At 35.3% G+C, this 24773-nt stretch overlaps 3 protein-coding genes across 6 annotated transcripts; 2 read left to right on the plus strand and 1 right to left on the minus strand.

Moving 5' to 3' along the window:
• Window positions 1-4084: 4084 nt before the first annotated feature.
• On the plus strand, window positions 4085-8353 carry LOC114729314 (aspartyl protease APCB1). The gene is made up of 9 exons (XM_028916297.1): window positions 4085-4680; window positions 5120-5237; window positions 5635-5864; window positions 5950-6189; window positions 6373-6523; window positions 6623-6708; window positions 7308-7422; window positions 7495-7567; window positions 7987-8353. The coding sequence occupies exons 1-9, from the start codon at window positions 4124-4126 to the stop codon at window positions 8106-8108; spliced, it is 1692 nt and encodes a 563-aa protein (XP_028772130.1). The 5' UTR covers window positions 4085-4123; the 3' UTR covers window positions 8109-8353.
• Window positions 8354-10741: 2388 nt separating this feature from the next.
• LOC114729313 (lysine-specific histone demethylase 1 homolog 1-like) lies at window positions 10742-13401 on the plus strand. The gene has a single exon (XM_028916296.1). The coding sequence runs from the start codon at window positions 10772-10774 to the stop codon at window positions 13232-13234; it is 2463 nt and encodes an 820-aa protein (XP_028772129.1). The 5' UTR covers window positions 10742-10771; the 3' UTR covers window positions 13235-13401.
• A 2835-nt stretch (window positions 13402-16236) lies between these two features.
• Window positions 16237-24718, minus strand: LOC114729320 (serine/threonine-protein phosphatase 2A 65 kDa regulatory subunit A beta isoform-like). 4 transcript variants are annotated; one of them, XM_028916306.1, is made up of 13 exons: window positions 24562-24718; window positions 23743-24157; window positions 22206-22452; window positions 21239-21351; window positions 20259-20338; window positions 19850-19991; window positions 19673-19753; window positions 19014-19118; window positions 18716-18898; window positions 18067-18159; window positions 17163-17302; window positions 17028-17094; window positions 16237-16534 (listed from the first exon to the last, which is right to left on the minus strand). In XM_028916306.1, exons 2-13 carry the CDS (start codon window positions 24133-24135, stop codon window positions 16415-16417), a joined length of 1764 nt encoding a protein of 587 aa, XP_028772139.1. In that variant the 5' UTR covers window positions 24136-24157; window positions 24562-24718; the 3' UTR covers window positions 16237-16414. The 4 variants fall into 4 exon arrangements, with proteins under 4 accessions (XP_028772139.1, XP_028772138.1, XP_028772137.1 ...); XM_028916305.1 differs by having other exon boundaries at window positions 24521-24718; XM_028916304.1 differs by having other exon boundaries at window positions 24517-24718.
• Between the last annotated feature and the right edge of the window lie 55 nt (window positions 24719-24773).

Here is a 24773-nt window from a genome sequence, read left to right on the forward strand (position 1 = left end):
TTAGTTATTTATAACTTACAATAAAGACACGAAAAAGTATTAAATAATAAAAAGATGTAATAGTTGAAATTCATGCTTGATATTTCATCGCGCGTGAGACAGAACCATTCCCACACACACACACACACAAAAGACGTTGAGATCGAGGACACAAACAAGGACGAAGCAAAGTTACCTGGCATTTTTATCAAAATACCGTAAAAAATAAAAATAACTATCCAAATACTGCTCTGCGTGAACTATGTGCGAAAATGCTGCATTTTGAGAAACTCATTTACACTGTGATTAACACTCTCACATTTATTTTTTAAAATAAATGAGTTCAGCTTTTTCCTTTTCATTTCTGGAGCAAATTACAACTAAATACCCATCTTACCAGTTTTTCGGCCGAAAACTTGCCCTTTGAATTTTTAAAAAAATTATAATTAATTACCCCTTTTTTTTATGTCCTCTCCTTCCCTCTCCCCTTTATTCTATATTTTTCTTGTCTTATTTACAAGATAGAAAGAGAATAAACTTTTTAGTTCCATTTATAAGACATGAGAAAAAAAAATTTATATGAATATACAATTTTATCCTTTAATTATTATTGTGTTTATTTTGTTTATATGAAATATAAGGATAAATTTGTAAAAGTTTAAAGTTTTTCTTAATATGTATAAAATATGTTGAAAATGATTTATAAATAAATAAAACAAGAGGAGTATCTCCTTCCAAATAGAAAAAATATGTGTAGATTTGGTAGAAAAATTACTTTTTACTTAATACTTAAATTTAAGAAAAATAAATAAATTAAATTCATATAAAATATTTATATATCTTCGCTAATATATTCAAAATGGTTCAAAAATTAATATCTGCTGTATGAAAAATTTTACGGCGGATATTGTGATAAATACATTGCAATAAATTTCACCACCAATAAAAAGACTAATAGATTACCTCACCTCAACTAAATTTAATTAAAAAATAACAAGAGGAAAAAATTTACTCTATATACTCCAAAAAAGCATCGAGTTATTTAGATATATGTGATTAAAAAATAGGAAACACTTCGTTTAAAAAATAAATACAAAACTAGGCCTAAATGGTTTGCTAATACTCAAAATAATGATAATTTAACTCCAACTACCAAACTCTATTAGTTTTTCATCTATGATTTCGATTATCACTCTGTAGAGTAATCGCAACCCACACCTAAAAAGGGGATCTACCAATGGGAATGGAGGAAAAAAAAAAAAAAAAGGGAAACGAAAACAAGCATCCAATTTGGATTTTTGAAACCAAGGAAAACTAAAAGTCACTTGTTTTCAAAACCTATTGTGGCATTTGAAAATCAATATTCTCAATTTGCTCATTAATATTGATTCTTCAATCTACTTTCTCCATAAGCCCAAGTTTCTCTGTTTTGAAGCATAAAATGCATAGTATGATCCTCCTATAACAATATCAAATTGCCCCCAGTAAAAAGGATTTTGTGAGGCTAGATACTGATTGACCTATATTTGAAAATGGTTTTGGTTTGGTGTGATCATGGTGAATAGCCAAAAGGCTTCTCCATATGAAATTGTGTAATTATCGTCTGTTATTATAGAATTTTTTAACTTTGATAATTGATTAAGAGACTGGTTGAGATATTACCTGTCTCTTAATTTTGAAAATCTTCCCAAATATTTTTTGTGAGCTTCTTTTCATTATTAGATTCTATGTAAAATAAGTGACATTTTGATATCATACTGACAAAAAATGGTTTAGTTTTCATTTTTTTTAATGATTTTTTAAAGATTTAATAATTCAAACTGACAAATTTCACCCCAACTCTTAAAGGACTGTGTTGCGTTGTTACTTTTAATTAATTTCATGAATTGAAAAGCTATCGGTGCTTTTAACATTAAGCTAGAAAGAGACTGGACATGAACTTTTAGATAATTTTAATGTCTTTGATGATTCCTTACATTTTCTATATGAGAAACAAATGATGAGGTACTCTCAAAGATACTTCTGGTGTTCGTTTTTTCTTCTTTGTGAATAAAGGATTCTCACTTTTCCCCCATAGTAATATTTTTACGTAAAATTAATCAATTTTTTAATTAATTTGATAGATATTAAAAATTAGATATACTTTATATAATATTAATTAATGTAATAATATTACTTTATGATTAATTTTTTAGAATCAGCTCTTGTCCTCTGTCTCTGTGATTTCGGTGAAAAATATCGAAACTAAGTTAAAGAGACCAAATGCAACATTTTCCATCGGTTAAAAAATTAGGTCAAATTTATTAAATGCTAAAAATTTTATTATCTTTCAGAATTTTCCTTAAAACGTTTTTAAAATCGAAAAAAATTTCCCTATGAGAGATATGGATGGAGTTGTATATTTTAAAATGAGGCCATATTATTTTATTAAATTTTGAAAAGAATTCTATATCTATATATAGAACTATAAGAAAATAGTTTTTTAGAATTAAAGAAAGCATATGATAAAAAAAAAAAAAACTATAAGTGCCTATAAAATAGTTTTTATTTATTGGAAAACTAAAAGTGAACCCCAAGTTAGTTTATATGAAAATTAAAGGTGAAACAAAAACTACAACACTCAACAAAACAAGTTGCTACATAGAGAAAATCAGAGGCGGAATCTACCTAATTTATATGAAACCAAAAATGAAACAAATTTGAAGGCTGAACAAAACAAGCTGTTTTATTGAAAAAAATCATAGGCGAAATCCACATTAATTTATACAGAAACCAATTACTTACCAAAACAAAGTATTTAATACTAGGGACCCAAATTTTATACCTTAATTTTCTTCGCCTACCCCAATCATTTTATATAATACACAGTAAACCTCAATGCCTCACAAACATAACCTTCTATCCAACTTCATTCCAACCCATTATTTTCTTCCTTTCTCTTTGTTCAATATAGGCAAACATAAAATCATCCTCCATTAAAACTTTTTCGGCATTCCTTCAAAATGGTTATTGATCTTTGTTTCATATTGAAGCAAATGATCATAAACATACTAAACATGGTAACAGCATCATATCATTCTTGCGATTTTGTATCCCTCATTGATGTTCAAACTTCGAACATATCATTTTACTCACATTCTAAACATTAACTTGTGTTGAAGCCTATTTGATCCTGAAGGTGGGAACAGATAATGTGATGAGAGATTTGAATTTCTGAAAACCCCACATTATACCTGTACATCATGATAAAGGATCTGACATCGGTGCTTCTGAGGCAGCATGGTTGGCACCATCATGCATATTTCTTTCAAGCATTTGGTTTTGAGCTGGTGGCGATGCCGAGAATGATCCATATCTTAGAAAGGCATTAGCTGGGTTTAGAGTTGGAGGCTATGGAAAGGAATACAAGTTTTGTATAGAGAGAGCTTAATAGACAAGGACCATAAATTTTTGAAATTTGTAATTCTTCTAATGGTTGGGTTAATTCCTAGTTGCATGTGTATGGAACAATGATTAAAATCAGTCTTCGCTTAATATAAGGATTTTAAAGAGGAATGATGGCCGAAGGCTATGTCTTATAACATCTAATGAATGCAAAATTCAAAAGCCTTTACCTCCATATATGCATTGAAAATGAAATTGGGACCCTAGCATGCTGCCTCAATTCTATTATATTATCACACTTTACAAAATAAAAAAGAGCATTAGAAAGAGATTAAAAAGTTAGGATTTCGTATTTTTTTAGTAGAATAATAAAAAGGCATTTCCTTGTGAAATGGATTATAAAAAGGTAAGCACTTTTCCTTTTTCATTGGTGAAAGATCCAGATTTTAGTTTTTTCGTAAGGAAAAAAAAAAGAGGGCACTTTCCTTGACACGTGGCTGAAGAAACCGCTGAGTGGATCTCTGAAAGTCGTCTGATTCCAGCATGGCAGCATCAGTCAATTTGCTTGTTTGGCCACTCGAATCCAACATGGGGAAGTTTGAGGATGGTACGTTGTGAAAGTGTGAACGCAAATTTTCTCCATTTCACAGCTTTTAGTTTGACCGATGCAAGTCATATGGACTTGGAGGCGGAGACTGGTCCTTGTCTTCTGGCTTCTTCCTCTCTTCGCAGTATCGAACAATCTTCTGGCGATAGAGAGATGGAAGAAGATGAATTGCCCCAGAGCATTACAGGGGTCGTTATAATTTCTCTTCCTCCGCCAGATAAGCCCTCTTTGGGCAAAACAATCACTGCTTTTACTGTCACTGATTCTTCTCCATCTCAAGATTCTGTGATACCCAACGAAGAACGATATCCAGAGAATGATCTGCCAATTCGACCATACCCATCGGATCATCGGCGTCAATTTTCGTTCAGAAGACTTTTGTTTCGCGGTCCAACGAAGTTCTTTTCCTTCTTTGGTATTATCCTTTTCGCTCTTTTCCTGTACGGTTCTGTTTCTTCACAAACCCTTCAGGAATTCCGTAATTCTGAGAGGGAAGATCGGCCCGGTTCATTCTTCTTCCCGTTGTTTCCCAAATTCGGTATCCTTGGTCAGCAGGATGTTAAGCTTAAATTGGATAAACTTGCCGACGTCCAGAGAGAGAACTTAGTCTCCCAAGGAGCCCCCGATATCAACAAATTAGTTGCTTCTAGAGTTGCAGCAGCTGATTCTTCCACTGTCTTTCCAGTTCGGGGCACTGTTTATCCAGATGGGTATGTTGAAACATGAGAAGCATCGCTTTGAACGTTGAATTGTTTGTTTCATTTATAAGTCAAAAACTACTTTATCCAGCGGAAAGCAATTATTGGTTGTACGCTTTTATGGGAATTTTGCCACCAACAACTGCGTCAACTTCTAAATTATGCATTTCCTTTAATTGAGGATCTTTAAGCAAGTGGTGTATGTATTGAGCTGGTGTAATAAATTTTCCTCTAAATTTCCTTTATATAAGCTGGCTTTCTTATCACATGATAAACTACAAATCAGTGCTTTGCAGTCATTGCCACTCCCATGGTTTATATACTGCCCCATCTGCTAAATGACACTCCCTCTGTTTCAAACATAAGGCATTTTTGTGTCTCTGTTTTAATATGTAAGGAAGTTAGTATTTGTATGTGCATGATGGTTTTCAGACTTGTCACTTCTATGTAGGTTGTATTTCACGTATTTACTTGTTGGGAATCCTCCAAGGCGTTATTTTCTTGATATGGATACCGGGAGTGACTTAACGTGGATTCAGTGTGATGCTCCGTGTAGAAGCTGTGCAAAGGTAATGTCTGATTGTTCATCTCTAGAGTGTCAGTCAATTTCTCAAGATAATTTTATGTATTCATGTGTCATCAATCTCTGTCAAATTAGAGGCATATTGGGGTGCGTCATATTCTTGGATTGAGGTAGGATTTTAGCTTCTCATTGTATCTATATCTAGTTAATATGAACATACATGAAGGTAATAATTGGAATGTGCGCATATCCTGGAAAACCGTTTTGACCCAATGCATCCCTCCAAAGGAAAAACTAAAAATAGAAGCACAAAAATATGAGAGAGTATAGATGGTTAAGCCAACGAATAGAATATCAGCTGATCATAATGGTTATTTTTCAGATTTTAAATGGGTTTTTGAGATGGAAAAAATTTGTTTACTCAAAGGATATAGTTGATTTAGGGAGCACATCTCTTATACAAGCCAGCAAGAGGAAGCACAGTAGCACCTACGGATTCTCTTTGCACTGAAGTTCAGAAAAATCAGAGGCATGGAAATCATGACAATTTCCAACAGTGTGACTATGAGATTGAATATGCAGATCATAGCTCCTCCATGGGGGTTCTCGTTAGAGATTATCTTCATCTTGTCACAACAAATGGGTCCAAGGCCAATTTAAATTTAGTTTTCGGGTATGTATTTACATTTCTGTGACTCTCATTTTTTTTGGATATGTGTGTTCCATAAAAGTGCTGATTGTACCATTTCCATTCAAAGGTGTGGATATGATCAAGAGGGCTTACTTTTAAACACTTTGGCAAAAACAGACGGAATCATGGGACTCAGCAGGGCTAAAGTCAGTCTACCTTTTCAGTTGGCAAGCAAAGGGATTATTAAGAATGTGGTTGGCCATTGCCTAAGTAACCATGAAGCTGGTGGTGGCTACTTGTTCTTGGGTGACGATTTTGTGCCATATTGGGGTATGACTTGGGCACCCATGGTCAATGTCCTTACCACGTGAGTAGAGACCTCTGATGTCATTTCATAATCCCCACATTAATGTTTATTTCTTGATTTTTCTGCATGTTTTCATTTGTGGTGCACTCTACCTGCATTTTCATTTCTTACCATCTTATTTGAGGTATTTGCGATTCCTTGTTTTGATAGTCTTGACTTCTACATGGAATATATTCTGTACAGAGATTTATACCAAAGCGAGATTCTGGGATTACGTTATGGAAATAGCCTGCTTGGTTTAAATGGACCCAGCAAAGTAGGAAAGGTGGTTTTTGATACTGGCAGTTCTTATACATATTTTACAAAGGAGGCGTATCTGAATCTCGTTGCTTCTGTGAGTTCTTTTTGTCTATATTGTATACCATCTGGATAACGATGAAAATTTCTTCCATTAAATTCGATGAATTTCATTGTTATGCATGTATTTGTGCAGCTTAAAGAAGTTTCTGAGCTTGGACTTGTCCAAGATGATTCAGATACAACTTTGCCTATTTGCTGGCGAGCTAATTTTGTGGTCAGGTATGAGAAATCATCTGATGGACCACGCCTTTGGATTAGCTTCAAGCTGTCTTATTTTTAATTTCTTTTGCCAGAACTCTGTTTTAAATCATTGTTCCTTCATATGTTCTCTTTCTTACTTTCTACATGGTTTCTCTGATCTTGATCTTGACTTCTGCATTTTTTTTTCCCTGTAGACATGTATCCTAGGCACTAATCAATCTCCAACGTCTATATCCCAATCCCATGTCCATTTGAAATATCAAAACACACGGGGTATATTCATAAACTGCTTAACTATCAATCCTGTAACCAAATAAAAAGAAACAATGAGGTATTTATCTGATTTATTCAGGAACTGGCTCACACATGAAGCAATCTTCGATTGCAGCTAGACACATCCGATTTTTCATATTCCAGTGCCATGTCCCATTTTCATCATAATGTCCAAGATTAGTTCTTTATTTTGTTTTTCTAACGCTATGCTTGCTTTAACTTTTGTTTAAAATACCTCGAGAGAAAAATGGGTATTATATTCTTTGCTTCAGTTTTGCTCACCTTAGAGCAACATCAATCATAATGACAGTCTGCTTTATATTTTGTGTTATATATACATGCAGATCCGTCAAAGATGTCAATCACATCTTCAAGACTCTGACTCTTAAATTTGGAAGCAAATGGTGGATTTTGTCCGCTTTGTTTCATATACCGCCGGAGGGTTATTTGATTATAAGCGTAAGTATATGTCAATTTTAGTTCCAACCATAGTGTGAATGCTAGTTCCTTCAACAAACTGCTATGCTGCAGAACAAAGGGAATGTATGCTTGGCTATACTTGATGGCTCCGATGTACATGATGGATCCTCAATTATACTTGGAGGTAAATGAAAGCTTATCTATGTTCAAGATAATTAATGCATATGGATTTATTTTATATCTTATAGTCAAATAATATACATATGGATTGCTAACTACTCCAGATCCTAAATATAGGAGTTAGACAAGAGATTTGCTTTGGTAACATTAATTCACTTTATCTTCTAAATTTATAATTGTTTTCTAAAATACCCCTATCGATCGTACATATTAAGAAAGTTTACATCAAGTGTAATTCCCATGTACATGATTAGAAATGATATTTAGGAAAATCAACATTAATTTGTTATAAATAACTGACTAGACTAATTTTTTTAATATCTGTAAATTGGTTATCTGGTTTTTATATTAAAGACTGTAAGTAATACTTGAGAAACTAGAATACCCCTATGCCTAATGTCTTTATGCGTTTGACTTTTGCAGACGTCTCATTGAGAGGATATCTGGTTGTATACGACAATGTGAACCACAGGATTGGTTGGGAGCGAGCAGACTGTGCAGTGCCAAGAAGATTGAGAAAGTCACAGAAATTCGTACCCCAGTAGCAATAGCATGCCCTGATTCTCTCACCAAGAGGTGGAACATGTTATTATATCTTTTATCATTTTCCCTTTCATATTCTGAGGTGCTTTGAGCAGCAACTCGTTTTTCTAGTTTATTACAATCATATCTTTGTACAAATCTATCACCATCTCACTGTGTATATGTATAAAATAAATACGAGCGCATATATGTAGCACAAACACACAGACTGATAATGAACATCAAAGGTTATTGTATTCCTCTACCACTACATATCTGACTGATAAGTGGGAACTGGAAAGTAATCATCATTTCTTAGTTTGTAATTGCGTCGCTTAATAATAGATTAGTAACAAGTTTACTTTGGAGATGCATGTAATACAAAATTATCTGACAATATGATTAGCGTGCTTTATTTTATTTTTTTTAGAATTTTATATTTTTATTATTAAATTTAAAATTAAGAGGAATAAAAAATTAATTTGTTATATAAAAAACCTTAGGTGAGTTGGGTTTTAAGGGTTTATTAAAGTTTACATGCTTTCTTACTCAAAAAAACAGATCACCTATCAACAAGGTCTTCATATTGATAGTAGAATTTAAACTCATAATTTTATAAGTTATGAGTCGACTCTTATCAATTAGATCAACTCTTGTAAATTAAAGAAATTAATGTTGCGATCACATATAATCAACTTTTTTCCTGAAAGCATCAAAATAATTCTTCAAAAAATAATGGTCTTCTATTGACCGGGCTTCATCTTAATAAAGAGTTACGACAACTTAAGTATGAGATATTAAATTTGTGAAATGATTTTCCACGATTAAGGCCCTCTATGACTTTAGTCAACGTTTCATGGTAAATAGGAGTGCTAATTTTCACTTACATTATTATGGGAAAAATTTGTTGCTCATTTCCAAGATGAAAATAGTGAAGAAATTTACTAGCGGTCTACCAAATATAGGTGTTGATTATCTTGATTCTTTATACATTTTTTTAAAATATTTTTTTTCACCAAACATGATCTAACTCTTCAAGAATTTACCATTAAGATCAAATTTGCAAGTAACACTAATTGATTTAAAAGGCAAAACAACATTGAATACAATGGTTAACTTCATTTTGGCATGAGCATTTGTAAATGTATTAATATAATTTAATCTTGATAGAAAGCCATAAATAGAATAGAATATTTTTCAACTTGATATAATTAGACGTTGGATTTCATGATGAGTTATATTATTTATACTCAAACAATAATAGAAATTGCTATAAGTTTTATATTTTAGATTCAGATATGGAGACAGGTGCTCATCTTAAAAATATTAAAATTAAAATATAAAATAAATAGTCAGATTAAATGACTACACTCGAAAAGTAAAATAACAACATATTTTTGTAATAATTTCTGACTTAAAATTTTAAAATTCAACAATCATTTTTTGGAGATTTTTCCAATGTGTGTATACTAAACTGAGTGTTTTTTGTTTTCTCTTATTATTTCTATTATTTTTCTTAATTAGTTAACCCATTAAATATAAATTTTCTATTTAGTATAGATTTCCAATTTGAATTTCCTTAAAAAAGACTTGGACTTAATTTACATTAACATTTATTATGCATTGGAAGAAACTTGCTTGGTGCTAACCCCCCCCCAAAAAAACTTAATTAATAAGCAATACTTTTTTTCAATTGTAATAGATTAAATGATTAATCAGAGTGATTGCATGTTAAATGGAGCACAGTAACTAGCTCAAAACAGTGTGGAAAAAGGAATACTACTGCACAAATTATATTTCAAAAATTAACTTTTCTTTTCTTTTTCCTTCAACCGAAAATGAGCTTCCCAGTTCATCTCTTTGAATCGTAATGCCATGGCTATGATTTTTCTTTTAATTAATCATGTCACATTCAATTATAAAAGAAAGTAATAACTTTAATTTGGTAAAACTCAAGCCAGTCAGGAGGTATAAAAAAAACTAATTATTTTGTTGTGATTTTGTCTCAATTAAAACTTGATCTCTAAATTTTAGCTCATTGTAACTTAGTTTTATAATTTGGGCTCAGTAGTTTTGACTTAACATAACTTAATCTTTAATCATTTAAAAAATAAAATTGTTAGCACTCAAGTTATTCTTTAAACTCAGGCCCTGTTTGGTAGAAAGCATTGAAAATGAGCAACAAGGATTGTGATTGCAATTGAAAAAAATCATTCAAATAGTATTTAGTATGAGTAATTGCTTGTTATGTGGAATTAGGCAAACTCAGAGGTGTGATTGCAGAATACCATGAAAAAGGTATTCCTCAATCCCACATATATGGGCTAATATCATATAACAAGCAATTTCTTATATTAAATATTTTTTTAATAGATTTTCTCAATCCCAGTCTCTATGTCTATGCCTAATTTTTAATGCTTCTTATCAAACGGGATCTTAGAAATTAATTGAATTTTCAAATAAAGTTGGAGGATGAGCTACAACTCTATTGATTGTTGGCCATAACAAACTTTATGATCAAATAGTTAGTATTTTTAACAACCAAAAAGAAAAGTTTTCTGAATTTTTTGATTTATTTTATTTTTGCGTTCGAGTTTTGAGTGAGATATTCGGCTATCGAGAAGTTGAGAACAGAACGTACTTAAAACGGAGAGAGGACCATGGAACTGAAGGGCAAAAGGCCTCAATGGATTCGACGACGGACACTCCGCAAGAACAACTCGATAATCCGAACGCTTCCGATGACTCTTCGCCGGAAAATGACATCGTTCTATCCCCTCTCCCCTCTGAGACCCCGCTTCTCGATCTCCAGAATTCACCGGAAGAAGACCAATCTTTGCCCAAAGAAACGACATCGGAGGCTCTCGACGATTCTTCTGATCCCGTCCCTGAAAATCCCGTTGAAGAAACGCTCCAAAATAGTAACCGAAGCGCACCATCACCGGCGGAGCCCGGACCCCCGGCCAGGAAGCGTAGGCGGCGGAAGAAGTTCTTCACTGAATTCATCGGAAACACGTCGCTTTCTAGGAACCGGCGATCTGAAGTTGCGAAAGACTGCGACGTCGAAGCACTAATTGCAATCTCCGTGGGCTTTCCAGTGGACTCTCTGACGGAGGAAGAAATCGAAGCCAACGTGGTCTCCACTATAGGTGGGACCGAGCAAGCGAACTACATCGTGGTCCGGAACCACATTCTGGCTCGGTGGAGAACTAATGTGTCGGTTTGGTTGACCCATGATCACGCCCTCCAGTCCATTCGGTCAGAGTACAAAGGGCTGGTTGCGTCGGCTTATCGCTTTCTCTTGGAGCATGGTTACATCAACTTTGGGCTTGCTCCAGCTATTAAAGAAGCAAAGTTGAGGTCTTTTGATGGTGTGGAGAAGGGTAATGTGATAATCGTTGGTGCAGGGCTTGCAGGGTTGGTTGCTGCAAGACAATTGGTGTTCATGGGATTCAATGTTGTGATCTTAGAAGGTAGGACCCGCCCAGGGGGACGGGTGAAGACGAAGAAGATGAAGGGTGATGGCGTTGAAGCTGCAGCAGACCTTGGTGGAAGTGTACTCACAGGTATAAATGGTAACCCCTTAGGTGTTCTTGCAAGGCAAATGGGTTTGCCTCTGCACAAGGTGAGAGATATATGTCCTCTGTATTTACCTGATGGGAAAGCTGTGGATTCTGCGATGGATACTGGTATAGAGGTTTCGTTTAATAAGTCGTTAGAAAGAGTTTGTAAGCTTAGGCATGCGATGATTGAGGAAGTTAAATCAGTGGATGTTTCATTAGGGACTGCACTCGAAGCTTTTCGGCGTGCTTACAAGGTTGCTGAGGACCCGCAAGAGCGTATGCTATTTAATTGGCATCTTGCAAATTTGGAATATGCAAATGCTACTTTAATGTCTAATTTGTCAATGGCTTATTGGGACCAGGATGATCCTTTTGAAATGGGTGGTGATCATTGTTTTATTCCTGGGGGTAATGAGAGATTTGTCCGTGCCCTTGCTGAGGACCTTCCTATTTTCTATGGAAGAACTGTAGAGTGCATCAAATATGGAACTGATGGGGTATTGGTATATGCTGATGGACAAGAGTTCTATGGAGACATGGCCCTCTGTACTGTGCCATTAGGAGTTCTTAAAAAAGGATCGATAGAGTTTGTTCCAGAACTTCCTCAAAGAAAGAAAGATGCAATTCATAGGTTGGGTTTTGGGCTGCTGAATAAGGTTGCAATGCTGTTCCCGTATAATTTCTGGGGTGGAAACATTGATACATTTGGTCATTTGACTGAAGACCTGAGTATGAGAGGTGAGTTTTTTCTATTTTATAGTTACTCTTCAGTTTCTGGAGGCCCACTTCTCGTTGCCCTTGTCGCTGGGGATGCTGCAATTAGGTTTGAAATGATGTCACCAGTGGAGTCTGTGAGAAGGGTAATGGACATTCTAAGGGGTATTTTTCATCCTAAGGGAATTGCTGTTCCAGATCCTGTTCAGGCTGTCTGTACTCGGTGGGGAAAAGATCATTTCGCATATGGATCATACTCCTATGTTGCTATTGGGTCTTCCGGAGATGATTATGATTTCCTTTCAGAGACCGTTGGAGATGGCAGAGTGTTCTTTGCAGGAGAGGCTACTAGCAAACAGTATCCTGCAACAATGCATGGTGCGTTTCTCAGTGGAATGAGAGAGGCTGCAAATATTATGAGAGTGGCCAAGAGAAGGCTCTCAGTTTCAGTTGACAAAAATAAAACTCTTTTGGAGGGAAGTGATGATTTGAACAAATTATTTGAGAAACCTGACTTGACATTTGGGAGTTTCTCCGCATTGTTTAATCCAAAGAAAAATGATTTTGATTCTAGTTCATTACTGAGGGTAAAGTTTGGAGGATCATTTTTGGAATCTAGCTGCCTTTGTCTTTACGCCTTGGTTTCAAAGAAGAGGGTTGTTGAATTAAGTGAGATCAAGGGAGATGAGAACAGGATAACAATGTTGAACAACTTTGGGGTGAGTTTAGTTGGGAGGAAAGGTTTGAGTAGTGATGCAGAATCTCTTATCAATGACATTAGATTGGCTAGATCGAACCTTAGTGATGCAGAGAATTCCGTGCACAGAAAGGAAAGTTTACTTAATGGCTTGGACAAAAAAGCCTCTTATTAATTGTATTCAATTTTTCTTTTTCCTCGAATTAATGAATTCTTACTATCTTCCCCCTCATTTGCCATTTTCTTTACCAATGATTAACATAGTTTACTTTTTTTTGTTGCTGATGAACTGCCTTATTTATGATTATTTAAATATGAAGCGGAAATCTTCCTTTGCTGAAATGGTCATTGAAACTTGTCAAGAATTAGTGTTATATTCATTTGCAATAAATTCTGTATTGGAGTGTATATATGCTCATGTTTCATGAAAACTGTCGTTAGTTGTATAATCAACTTATTGGAGGTTGAGGATTTTGCATCTATTCAGTTTGGCTTCATTCAAAGATGGCGGAGCTCGTAATGAATCTCCAACGCTAGCTCACCACATTGCTTTCTTCAGCTGTAGCTCAGGTATATATTAGAAAAGGAAGGGAAAACGGATCCATGATTATTTTTCTTTTTAGAAGAGATGGCTATGACAAAGCCATATATGAGAAAAGGCAAACAAAGAAACTTGCTTTGCTGATCCTAAACAATCAGAGGAGCATCGACAGGAGTACAATGTCCCTGAATATTGTGGGCATTCTTGGCGAACCAATTAGTGCATCTATTAGCTTCACGGTAAACATGATCAAGCTTGATATTCCAATTCAATGCCATGAGTCTCCTAATGTCAGTCTGTTAAACTTCAAGTGGGAGACCAGCTACATTTTCTGAGTATCAAATTTACTGTTTCTGCTGAGTTACTGGCGATTACGATGCTTCCAAGACCCTGAAGTCTTGAATCAAACAGATCCCCATCCCTCAAGATATGCCCTGAAGTTCTGCTTCAATGTTGCTTCCGTAGCTTTCTCATGAACCCCTTAACCAATGTTTTAAAAGCCGGACCGGAAGTCAAACCGGAAAGATCAACGGGTCATGGTTCAATCGGTCGGATCGGTCGGACCGTTCGGTCAGACTGGTGACACAATAATTAATTTAAAAAATATTATATACATATAATTAGTATATATGAAAAATATCAAATTATTAAATAATTTAGAAATGCATTTAAATAATCTAAAATTATAATAAAATCATTGAAAATGGACTAAAACCTTATATATTTAATTTTCTGTATGTTTAAAATATTTAATGATATTACAAATTATCAATTCATTCAAATCAAAATATTTTTTTAAAAGATAGATCAAATATCGAAACAAAAAGACTAGCGACTCACGATTTTAACATCACAATATATGAAATTTTCAATGAAATAATACTATATGGTTATAACTAGTCTAAAAATATATTAGGATATTTAAGGGGATCAATTTTTTTATTTTTCCTCTATTTTTTTAAAATTTTTAGTATTTTTCAGTCAGGCTAAAAAACTGTCCGGTTTTCTGAAAACCGTTCCGGTTCCCGGTCCAACTCTAGTTTCCGGCTTAATAACGGCTCAACTCCGGTCCAATCTGGCTCAACTATGCGAACGGTTTTTTGGTCCAAACCGAGCCGTTAACGAGTCCGGGTGACGGTTCAATCGGTCCAACCGTCCGGTCCGGTCCGGTTCTTTAATCATTGCCCTTAACACAGTTACCACGGAAGTCTTGAATCAAAAAACCGCAAATTGCCGTCTCATCCATATTGTTTATCGACCCATCAATGTCCAAATGAAATCCAAGCTGTACCCGGATGGCTCCAATTGTTTGTAGGTGTAAGCATATTTCCTCCAATCCTGATCATTTGTTGCTGCATGAAGCTATCTGTAACATTTTGTACACATCTGAAATGAGAACTTCACCGGCCTTGGGTGAAATGGATGTGTTGCTTCTATCTTATAAGATCACTAGCAGGCATTAGCCAATAACGTTTTCCAAGGCACTCCTTTTATGTCTAATCTACTCCAGCAGACTGAGAAGAAATCAGTATGCGAGGAATTTTTTTCAGGCCAAGTTTCCAAAGGACTTGTTTAATCTTTTCAAGGAGGATGAGCTCTGTCATTCTCAGGAATGGGCTGGATTTTTTGTAAGCAGAATTGACACAGTTTTTCCCATCGTCTCCAACAAATGTTATCATCCTCATCAGATTAGAGCGGAGGCTTAACAAGAATACAAGAATAATCTGTCCAATCACTTACCTATGAGAGAATCTCAAATAAAACGGCGCATTTTGAATGTTTGGGTTGCGGTTCTTCATCTCGTCTGCATGCTGCTATACATAGATTTTGAGCCCATCAACTTTAAGAGGTGGTTATCATTTCCCATGCATGCAATAAACAAGACTTTTATTTGGAAAAAGATCTAACAAGATTGAAATAATTAATTATTTACAATTTAAGCCTTTGTTAAAAATTATATTAGGTCTCATCAAATTGTAGATATTTTTATGGGCAAGAACATTGCCATGTAAACTGCACAAAACTTCCTTCCCCTTCTTTTACTTCAATTTCCGGTCTGAGGAGTAATCTGTAAATCTCTTTTATTTATTTTTACATCAAGCCCAAAATACAATATTGTTCAACATTTATTATAATTTGAGTATGCATGCGCGCGTAATCCGTTTATAATAAACCAACGGGGAGTTTCGAGCTCTTTGAATGGCGTAATTTTATTCTATAAAAATTATTAATGAAGAACATTCAAAACATACCCATTAATTTTTTTTCCCTTTTTAGCTACACTCATTACTTAGCAACGCTACTTTCTACTAGGAAACAATTCTTTTTCTAATAAAATTATAAAAAAATGTCAAATTTTTGAAATCTTTTTATAGTCATCTGAATCTCAACTAAGTTAGGTTGAGCAACCATATAGACATGCAACTCCCCTACAGGCACACTTTTTCATTTACAAGATTTAAAACAAACTTTAATTGCGGGGAAGAAAAAAAAAAGTTGAGTGGACAGCGCCTTTTGACACTTGTCAGTTTTTTTTTTTTTTTTTGGTATTCACACGAATTCAACCTGAGACCCTGTGCTTAAACAACTTTGTTTTCTCATCAGTTCTAAAAAAATTTTCAAGTTCTACATTCTACAAAAATTTCTCATCAGTTCTACATTCTGTGATGTTTGAACAATATAGCAATTAGTATAATCGCATTTCAACCCAGAACAAATATCAATGTGATAATTTTCAAGTTGACTTGATTCCAGTTACATAAGAAACTTGAAAAAACATGAGGGAGGAAAAATTATGACAATATGCAGATTGATCTAACTGGATACCATGATTTCATTGCTACATTGAAGAGCTTGGGAGGCAAAGAACCTAACATCAACATCTGGATCCTCGCTGAGGTCAACCAAACAGGGACGTATAGTCTGCTCAAGAACCTTAATTGTTCCCAAAAGCAATTTCAAAATGTAAGCATCAACAGCAGTTTTTAACAATAAACAGCGGCTAGTTGAGCAATAGACTAAAACACTGGTTTCCAATATAATCTTCAACTGCCATAAGAATGAAAAATGACACTAGCAACCCTACAGAGAAGAAGTCTCGGAAGCATAGTTTAATTGATATTGACATATTTTTACCACTCATCAAAGAGCGAAGTTAGGTTCTAGCTTGTCAATTTGCTAAATTTAGCAATTCAACCAAGATGTTTGAAACTTAGAGCGGAGAACTCAACAACTAACCAATTCAAAATAACATAGACAGAATAGCACTTGAGAATAATCAGGAACTTAATACTTGTGTCATGTGAAAATTGTAACTGGAAAATAATTATGAAGTTAGAAGTTCTAAAGTTTTCTTAGTGGCATATTCAAATATTCATAACATTGGTATGAGGTATCCTAAAAGAGAAAAACTAAAATAACTACTTACAGTATGATCAACAACTGGAGCAAAAGACTGCAACACTTTTGCAACATTGAACTTGATATTGGGAACCCTGTAAGATTAGCGATCAGAACAGATTCCAATGGAGATGCGAGAAGACCCAGGTTTGAATAGTTTTACCTATCTTTTGATGCAGTGATGACCAGAGGGAGCAGTTTAGAACAGGTAATCTCAGAGCCCAAAACAGGACCTAGCAGAGAAATTGCTTGCAAAACGGTCATCCGATTCAGATAGTGTGGATCATTAATCATGTCCAGAACCTGTAAATTATGTTGTTCGAATGAATACCCAACTCTTTTTTAAATAAAATAAATAAACGATTATTTTTAACATAAGCATTAATTATCTGTTCTATAAAACCTTTCAATAGTAGGTACAACGTACAACTGTTCTCTAAGCATTTGAAAAAATAGTCGGACAGCAGCTTCCTCAAGGCAGTAGCATTTCCCTAAAGCAAATGACTCTATGGCTTGTAGAGGATTAGTTATTAAATTGAATCCGCTATGTCTAAAGGCAAGAAAGAAAACTAGCCAGGAAACAGGACATGAATAGCATGGTTTGTCCACATCAACAATTAGCTTTTGGGAAAGGATTCCCGGCCCATCAATTGGTGTCAAGCTAAAGGTCAATAACTCCATAAAGGAGTGCTTATGAAGAGTTGAGTGGTGGAATGCCAAGTGAAATGTCACAGTATAACTGTCAGGACGTCAACTTTCCAAGGGCAACCAACTGACCAGGACTAAAGGTGGGATGAAATGACCAGTCTCATCAGATAATATGGGATGGCCAAAGGAGTACTAAAGGAGCGGGATAATATGAAATGACCAAGTCTCACATTTATAACATGGATTGTTCAATACCAGATACCATGGCTTTGGACAAGAGTTCCCCACCCCCATAGTAGCCTATCGAACACCAGATACCATGGCAATATTTAAATTCTTTTACTGTGAAGGTGAAATATTATACTAATGCATATCAAGAAACTAAGATATACATCGGCAGGAAAATGTCAAAAACAGACCTGAGGAATAATGTGCTGCATTGCCCATTCTGGTCCAAATTCTTCTGCCAAGCGTTTCACATTATTAGCAGCTGCATCTCGAATAGAGTATACCTACAATTATATCCAATACTGTCGGTAAAGACAGTATGACTTGGTTGCTCAAAAAGAAAATAAAAATGGGACTGAATTTGCAAGCATAGTGAACAAGTATGATTTCTTGAAATTGACAAGGCCAGTGGACAATTCCGTACAACCCTTCACCAAAAAATAAGGCACGCAAATCATTACACAGACTATCAGTTTCTTTGGTAGCCTACATAGCTAAGGAAGCCACAATAAGTTGAGTCAATCACTTGTCTGTTCACCATTTCTGCCAAATTGATATTTTAGCACTCTCAAATTACATAACTGGCAAAAGTTGAAAAGGAAATCAGCTGAAGAAGCCATGCTTCAACACATACAAGACTTGTAGAGAAACCAAGAACCAAGATGCATCATTAATAATAATTGCAGCAGCTAACAAGTTTCAAGAGGTACAAATTAACAGTAATCATTAAAGCTCTAGCACAAATCTAGTCTTTTAGTCAACCATAAATGCCAATAAAACATACTTCAAAGATGAGAGGACTAAACTGATCAGACCACAAGATTTACTAGCTTCACAAACCTTGTCCTTAAGCCATTGCACGCAAAGGGGTCCAAGTTTGTCATAAAAAAACCCTACACCCAACTGACTTGCCAATAAAGGTATATGTTCTATGATGGCAAGTCGAACCCTCCAGTGTCGATCTTCAGCAAGCTCAACAACAGCTGGTAATAGAGACTGGGATAACACGTCAATACCAATTACCTGTATAAGCACGTATATACTAAATTTCAATGAACAACATGTCGAAAGCAATATGTTTAATTGAGAATATATATTAATCCAAAGAACTTGGAATAATCAATTTAAAACCACCAACCTGATTAACTTGGCCAAGCTTGCTGATGATGTTCAGCCTGACATCAGGACATTCATCTTTCAAAAGAGAAAGAAAAATAGGGAGGAGCTGCTCAATTGTCACCTCCTGAAACCACCACAAAAGTAAAGTGAAGACAGAAGAAAAGGTTGACTGCGGAATTGATTATAAGAATAAAGAAACTAAATAAGGCACCAAATGTGTACATCTATTCACTCAGGTATGATAGAAATTATTGGAAACCAGAGCCTAGAGTCTTTTGACAGGCTCTCACCTCCTTATCAATCCGTTTTTCTAAGAGTTTTAAAATTTCAAATAAACCATCCGCTATATAATACATTCTTTTTTCTTTTTTTTTTAATTTTTAAAGGAGTACACCTTGGAGAGAACTTGAGAATTAACCCTATCAAAAACTGCATTGCTTGGAATAGAACCTACCGAAATCCATAAATTCCAACTTGATCATCAATCATGCAAGGAGCTGCTGAAAAGTATGTCTAATACTTTACACTTTTTTTTTTTTTTGGCCTGAAAATAGTTTACGCTTCAAATAGCCTAAGCCTAATATTTTTTCTCCCATCACAGATATTCGAGCAAATAAATGCGCAACATTTCAGTTTCATGTTGATTTACATCTTCTGTTTCTAGACAGAAATTCTCACCTTCCCTAAAAGTGGTGCCATTCCCATTACAACTGAAGCCAATGCAGAGCGAACATACTGAGATGAGTCTGTGGATAAATCCTACAATGCAACAGACAAACTTGATCAGCCATATACATCTTATCGTCAAAATTCACAAGTAATGATAACTTTAAGATCTTTTGTAAAAATGCATGCCTTTAAACATGGTACAATATGCTGAATAGCAAGTTCAGGATTTAATAATTGGCAAAATTTGGTCACGTTTCCAGCAGCAGCAATGCGTACTTCAGCTTCATTGTCATGCAGTAGCCAAACATATGCAGGAACCAAGTCTGACCTAAAAACAATTTTCATCATCATATAAAGTCAGAATAGGTGAAGTAAATCCCTCATATCAAATATGACGTACTTCTTGAAAAACCTATTATGCATATAATTTATAACTTTCTTTCATGAATCATGGAAAAGTTCTTCATTGGCTGATAAAATGTGCGTTTACAACCAAAAGTTCACTACAACAAAACCAGATTTCAATATAGTGTCAGAGGGATCTTGGAAAATCATGAAGAACAAGCCAAATCATTCAATGGATATGAAAGGCTACCTGGTGGACTCAGGACCAACAACTTCACATAGCTCATATAAGTGATCTGCAACCACGTAGCGTACACGCCATGACTTGTCCTGTCAATAATTAACTTAGCATGAGTCTGCATCAAACAAAAAGAAACCAACCAAAAACAAGTACATAATACATATGAAGATGAAATAGAGAATATACTCTCAAATATATATCGCAACACTAGAGGACCAAGAAATCTATTTGGCGGTAAAATTATTCTAATCTTCCATTGATACATCCTTTGCATTAGGGAAAAAAAATCTACCAATGTAATTTTTAAATTTCTCAATTATAATTAAACAAACACACATGACTTGCAGCAAATAAGAAAGGCATATAAGAACAACACCAAAAGAATCAATCTAACGAGCAGTGAATATTCTAAAACAAATTATAGCATAAAATATAAAACAAGCTATATGAATGAATAAAATGTTCATAACAGCCTATGAATAAAGTTTCTACTCTTCCTTCTTAAAAGCACAAACATCATTGGTGTCAAAAAAATTGGAGAAGAATTACATTTCTGCACACACCCATGAGACAATTTTTCTGTCCCACCTTGAAATCCTGGTAGAGTCCTATTTTTCTGTCAAATTTTAAGATATAGGATGGCCACAGAAGTTGTAATGGCAAAAGTAGAAAAAGAGGAGGGGGAGGTAATGAAGCTTGTGTCTTCCTAAAACGGTCTTAACTTCTCAATTCTCATCATTTCTGTTCCTTCCAATGAATTCACTCCATCTCTTCCACAAACTAGAATATTAGCTCAAGGAACTTTCCGCAAAGCTCTCTAAGGATGAAGAGCAACTAAGGTAGATAAAATCAAAAGGGCAAAAAAAACTGACAGAGGAGAGCGAATTGGCACGGACAGGTTGTGTCCACTCATACAGTATGCATATCATGATGTATTGTGAAGGGCTTACCACAAAATGCATATCTTCCTAATTAATGTTACGTTATACCTGTGAGAATTTGGCTATAACTGGAAGAATATGCGCCACACAATCTTGAGGCTCCAACAATTTCCCAAGAGCTACACAACCCTCAACAGAAAGTAGCCGAACTGAATCTTGATCTACAAGAACATGAAAGGACGAATTTTAAATGTAATAACAATGCTCTATGCATGAACATGAAATGGTCAGCCTGCAATTGTTAATTAAATAAGTCACAGATATTCACCATGCCTTCAATTTTAAACAAGGGAAACAAATTTTTTTTATGCAGGGAAATTTAAAAGCCTAATCTGAAACACCAACGTCAATGGTTTGAAACTACATTATCTAGTAAAAAAAAATTAAAACAATAAAAAACTAATCAGAATGCCAATTTATTATATCAAACGCATATGAAAAGGATTTTTATGAGAGAGAAAAGTAAAGCAGAGGATATATGATATTAAAAGACAATATGAAACGGTTATCTTTACCCATAGGCCATAGTGCATATTCTTTCATTTTATATTCATCCTACTGCTGGAAAAAAAAAAATGACACTCTTCCAGGTAGAAAAGGAAACGGTGGGAGAGATTACAAGTCACTATAAGCATAGTTACTTTTAGTCCATCAATATTTTGATGCAGCTGGGTTATAATTTTCTTAGTCAAGTGAATACTCCATTTGACATTGTTTCAAGACTTTCCTTCCAAGTTCGAACCAGATCTAATTCTCAATTTACACGTTAAATCACAATTTTCACAAATTTATCTTAAAAGGACATACGGAAAGTAAATTGACTTCACATATTGTCATTCATTGTTAGAGTAGCAGCGATCACTTTGGGTTCCTCCCATTGTCAAAGCCTTAGGAAGCAATCGATGCCTTTAAATATGGTTTACAAATCCTTAATACGTACACCTGATATTGTTCTCACCAAGGTTTAACAGATCCATGATAGGATGCCAAAATTTTTCACATCAAATTCACATACCATCATGTGCAAGGCCCTCAAATATGGACATGATATTGGTTTTCAGGTAAGCAGCTTCAACAGTAGCAGCAAAGTTTCCCAGGTTTGTTGCAGCAGCTCTTCTAACCATAGGCATATCATCTTGGCACAGCTGACCATATAAAGTTCTCAGTTCGGTTTTTATAGTCTCTGGGGCATGAGGGAAAGCAATATGCAACAAGCTGCATGATGAAACTCGAGCTGTAAACCACTCACCAGCAGCCAGTCTCTACATGATGGAGATTATGATCAATGAAAAGTTAATGCACTGCCATTATAACTGCAATATGGTATAATACTATTAAAAAAGAAAGGAAAAAAAGAAAAATTCCTCACATAATGCCTGAATCCATCACTAACATCATAGGAGATAAAAGCAAGATGCACCATGAAGCCTATAATTTGTGGTGATTTAAGCACTAATAGCTAAGTGTCTTAAATGAATAAGGTGCAATATACAAGCAGGGCATGCTTTATATCTATGTCTAAATAAGAAGCTCCACTATAGTCAGAGAAAGCAGAAAAGGCTTCCAGACAAACCCTGACACAGTGGCTTATAGTTCACATGTCCTAGTTGGGGCTGTCCAGTACCTATAACCTCATTCCTAGCCAGAAGTAAACTTTTTATGAAGAGAAGGTGAAGGTTGGTGAATGGGACAAATCATTAAACGCTGTGTGTCTAGCCTATGTGACCAATGCCAGATTAATTGCAGTCCCTGTCGTCTCTGTCTCCATTCTCTATTCTTCTCACTGATCTTCTCCCCTCTCAGCCATCTGTCTCTCCCTTTTCCCTCTGCTTTCCCTCTCTTCCTCTCCTTTTTCCCATTCTTTACCCTTCAAGATTACAAAGGTATAACACTTCCGCTAAGAAGAATTAATTCATCTGGCAATATATGTCAGTTCCAGGCCTCATAACCAAAGAAGGTGAATACTTCGGATAAGTGGCTCTAATCCATATGGCACCATGCTCACGTAAAGCAATCCCAAAAATAAAAATACAACGGTCAGTAGACAAAATTTCTAATCTCCCAACGATCAACAAAACCATGGTCCTAGGTTTTATTAACAATAAACGAAATCCACATAACAGAAATCTACTCATGGTGTTTGGCTGGGAGTAAGACTTTAAACATGTCCATAGGTTTGATTAACAAAAAAAGAAAGAAGGAAGGAAGGAAGGAAGGAAATAGAGAGAGAGAGGGTGAGCTATCCATTGCTCTATATGTCAGATAAACAAAATCATAGTTCAGATAGTTCACAAGGTATGATCAGTGACTACTGCAACCAGACAAAATACGAAAATGACAAAAGTGAGTTATGTCTGTTATGTTCAACTAGTTAACAAAAGCAGAATGAAACAAATGCACTCCTGAGTGTTATGTCAAATTTTCAAAATGTCTAGGTAATGCAGAGACGAGGTTTCCACAGATTAAGCTAATACACAACCAAACTCTAAGAATTAACAAAGACAGAATATCAAATGAAAGAACAAAGGAATAAAGAAAATGAAACTATGTACCTTGACAAGAGGGATAAAGTATTCAAGCATTTCTTTCTCTCTCATTTGAGCTCCAATTTTACCTAGTGACTCCACTGCTTTCTCCCTCACACAAGTTTCCTCAACGGTGCAGAGCGTTTCTAATGGAGGGAGCAGCACGTCCGCGTGCTCTATGCCACCAACATATGGAATAAACGCGCCTAATTCCTCTGCCACCGCAAGAAGCACCTCATCATCATCATCATTGTTCTCACCGAGAAATGGAATCAACTCCGTCCTTGTCCTTTCTTCCCCAAGTGCGCGTGCAATTGTGGATAGTTTGCGAATCGAATTCAGTCTAATTTGAATATCATCGTTCTTCAATTCATCAATCAAAACAGCTATTGGGTATAGAGGTTCATTTACGGAAGCCATGTTGTCTCACGAGATCCTCAAACTGCAACAAAAGCAAGTCACAAATGACAAATCAATTCAGTTGATTTCACACACACAAGAGAATCAATATTAAGCGCGGCAGCTGAATGGAATTTGGTCTTCCCATTTTCCCAGGAAGGCTTCTTCCCCCCATCTCCTTTACCCCCCTTAGCCCAAAAACAGCCAATAACAAACGTCAACAGGGTACTAAAATTTCACAATACCAGGAGCAAATATCAAAATCTACAAGTTCGCCTCTCGATCTCAAGCAATGGGCTATAAATTCAGCAGGCATCTTGACAAAAGGCGAAAGGCTCAGCAAAGAAAAATCGGTAAAACTACAAAATCTAATAATCAGAGGGAATGACAAGGAGAAGAGACCTACGGGACGTGGAAAAGCAAGAAAATGGAGAAGCTGAAACGTACAAAGCTCCTTTGCAAAACTGAATCTAACAACCGACGATGGTGAAAATTGAAATGCCAGGGGATTTGTCGATTGTATAGAGGTTTTGTAGGGATATCCACTGCTCAGGATTTCTGTCTCATTCTCCAAGGCAACTGCTTCGCCTCGTCCAAACTCGACCGGCTAGAAATTCCAAAACGAATTATGAAAGTTATTTTGATATTTTCAAGTGACT

This window comes from Neltuma alba, unplaced genomic scaffold (assembly GCF_004799145.2).
Source record: "Neltuma alba isolate B1F8T4 unplaced genomic scaffold, ASM479914v2 tig00012628_pilon, whole genome shotgun sequence".
In the NCBI taxonomy this organism is placed as follows: Eukaryota; Viridiplantae; Streptophyta; class Magnoliopsida; order Fabales; family Fabaceae; genus Neltuma; species Neltuma alba.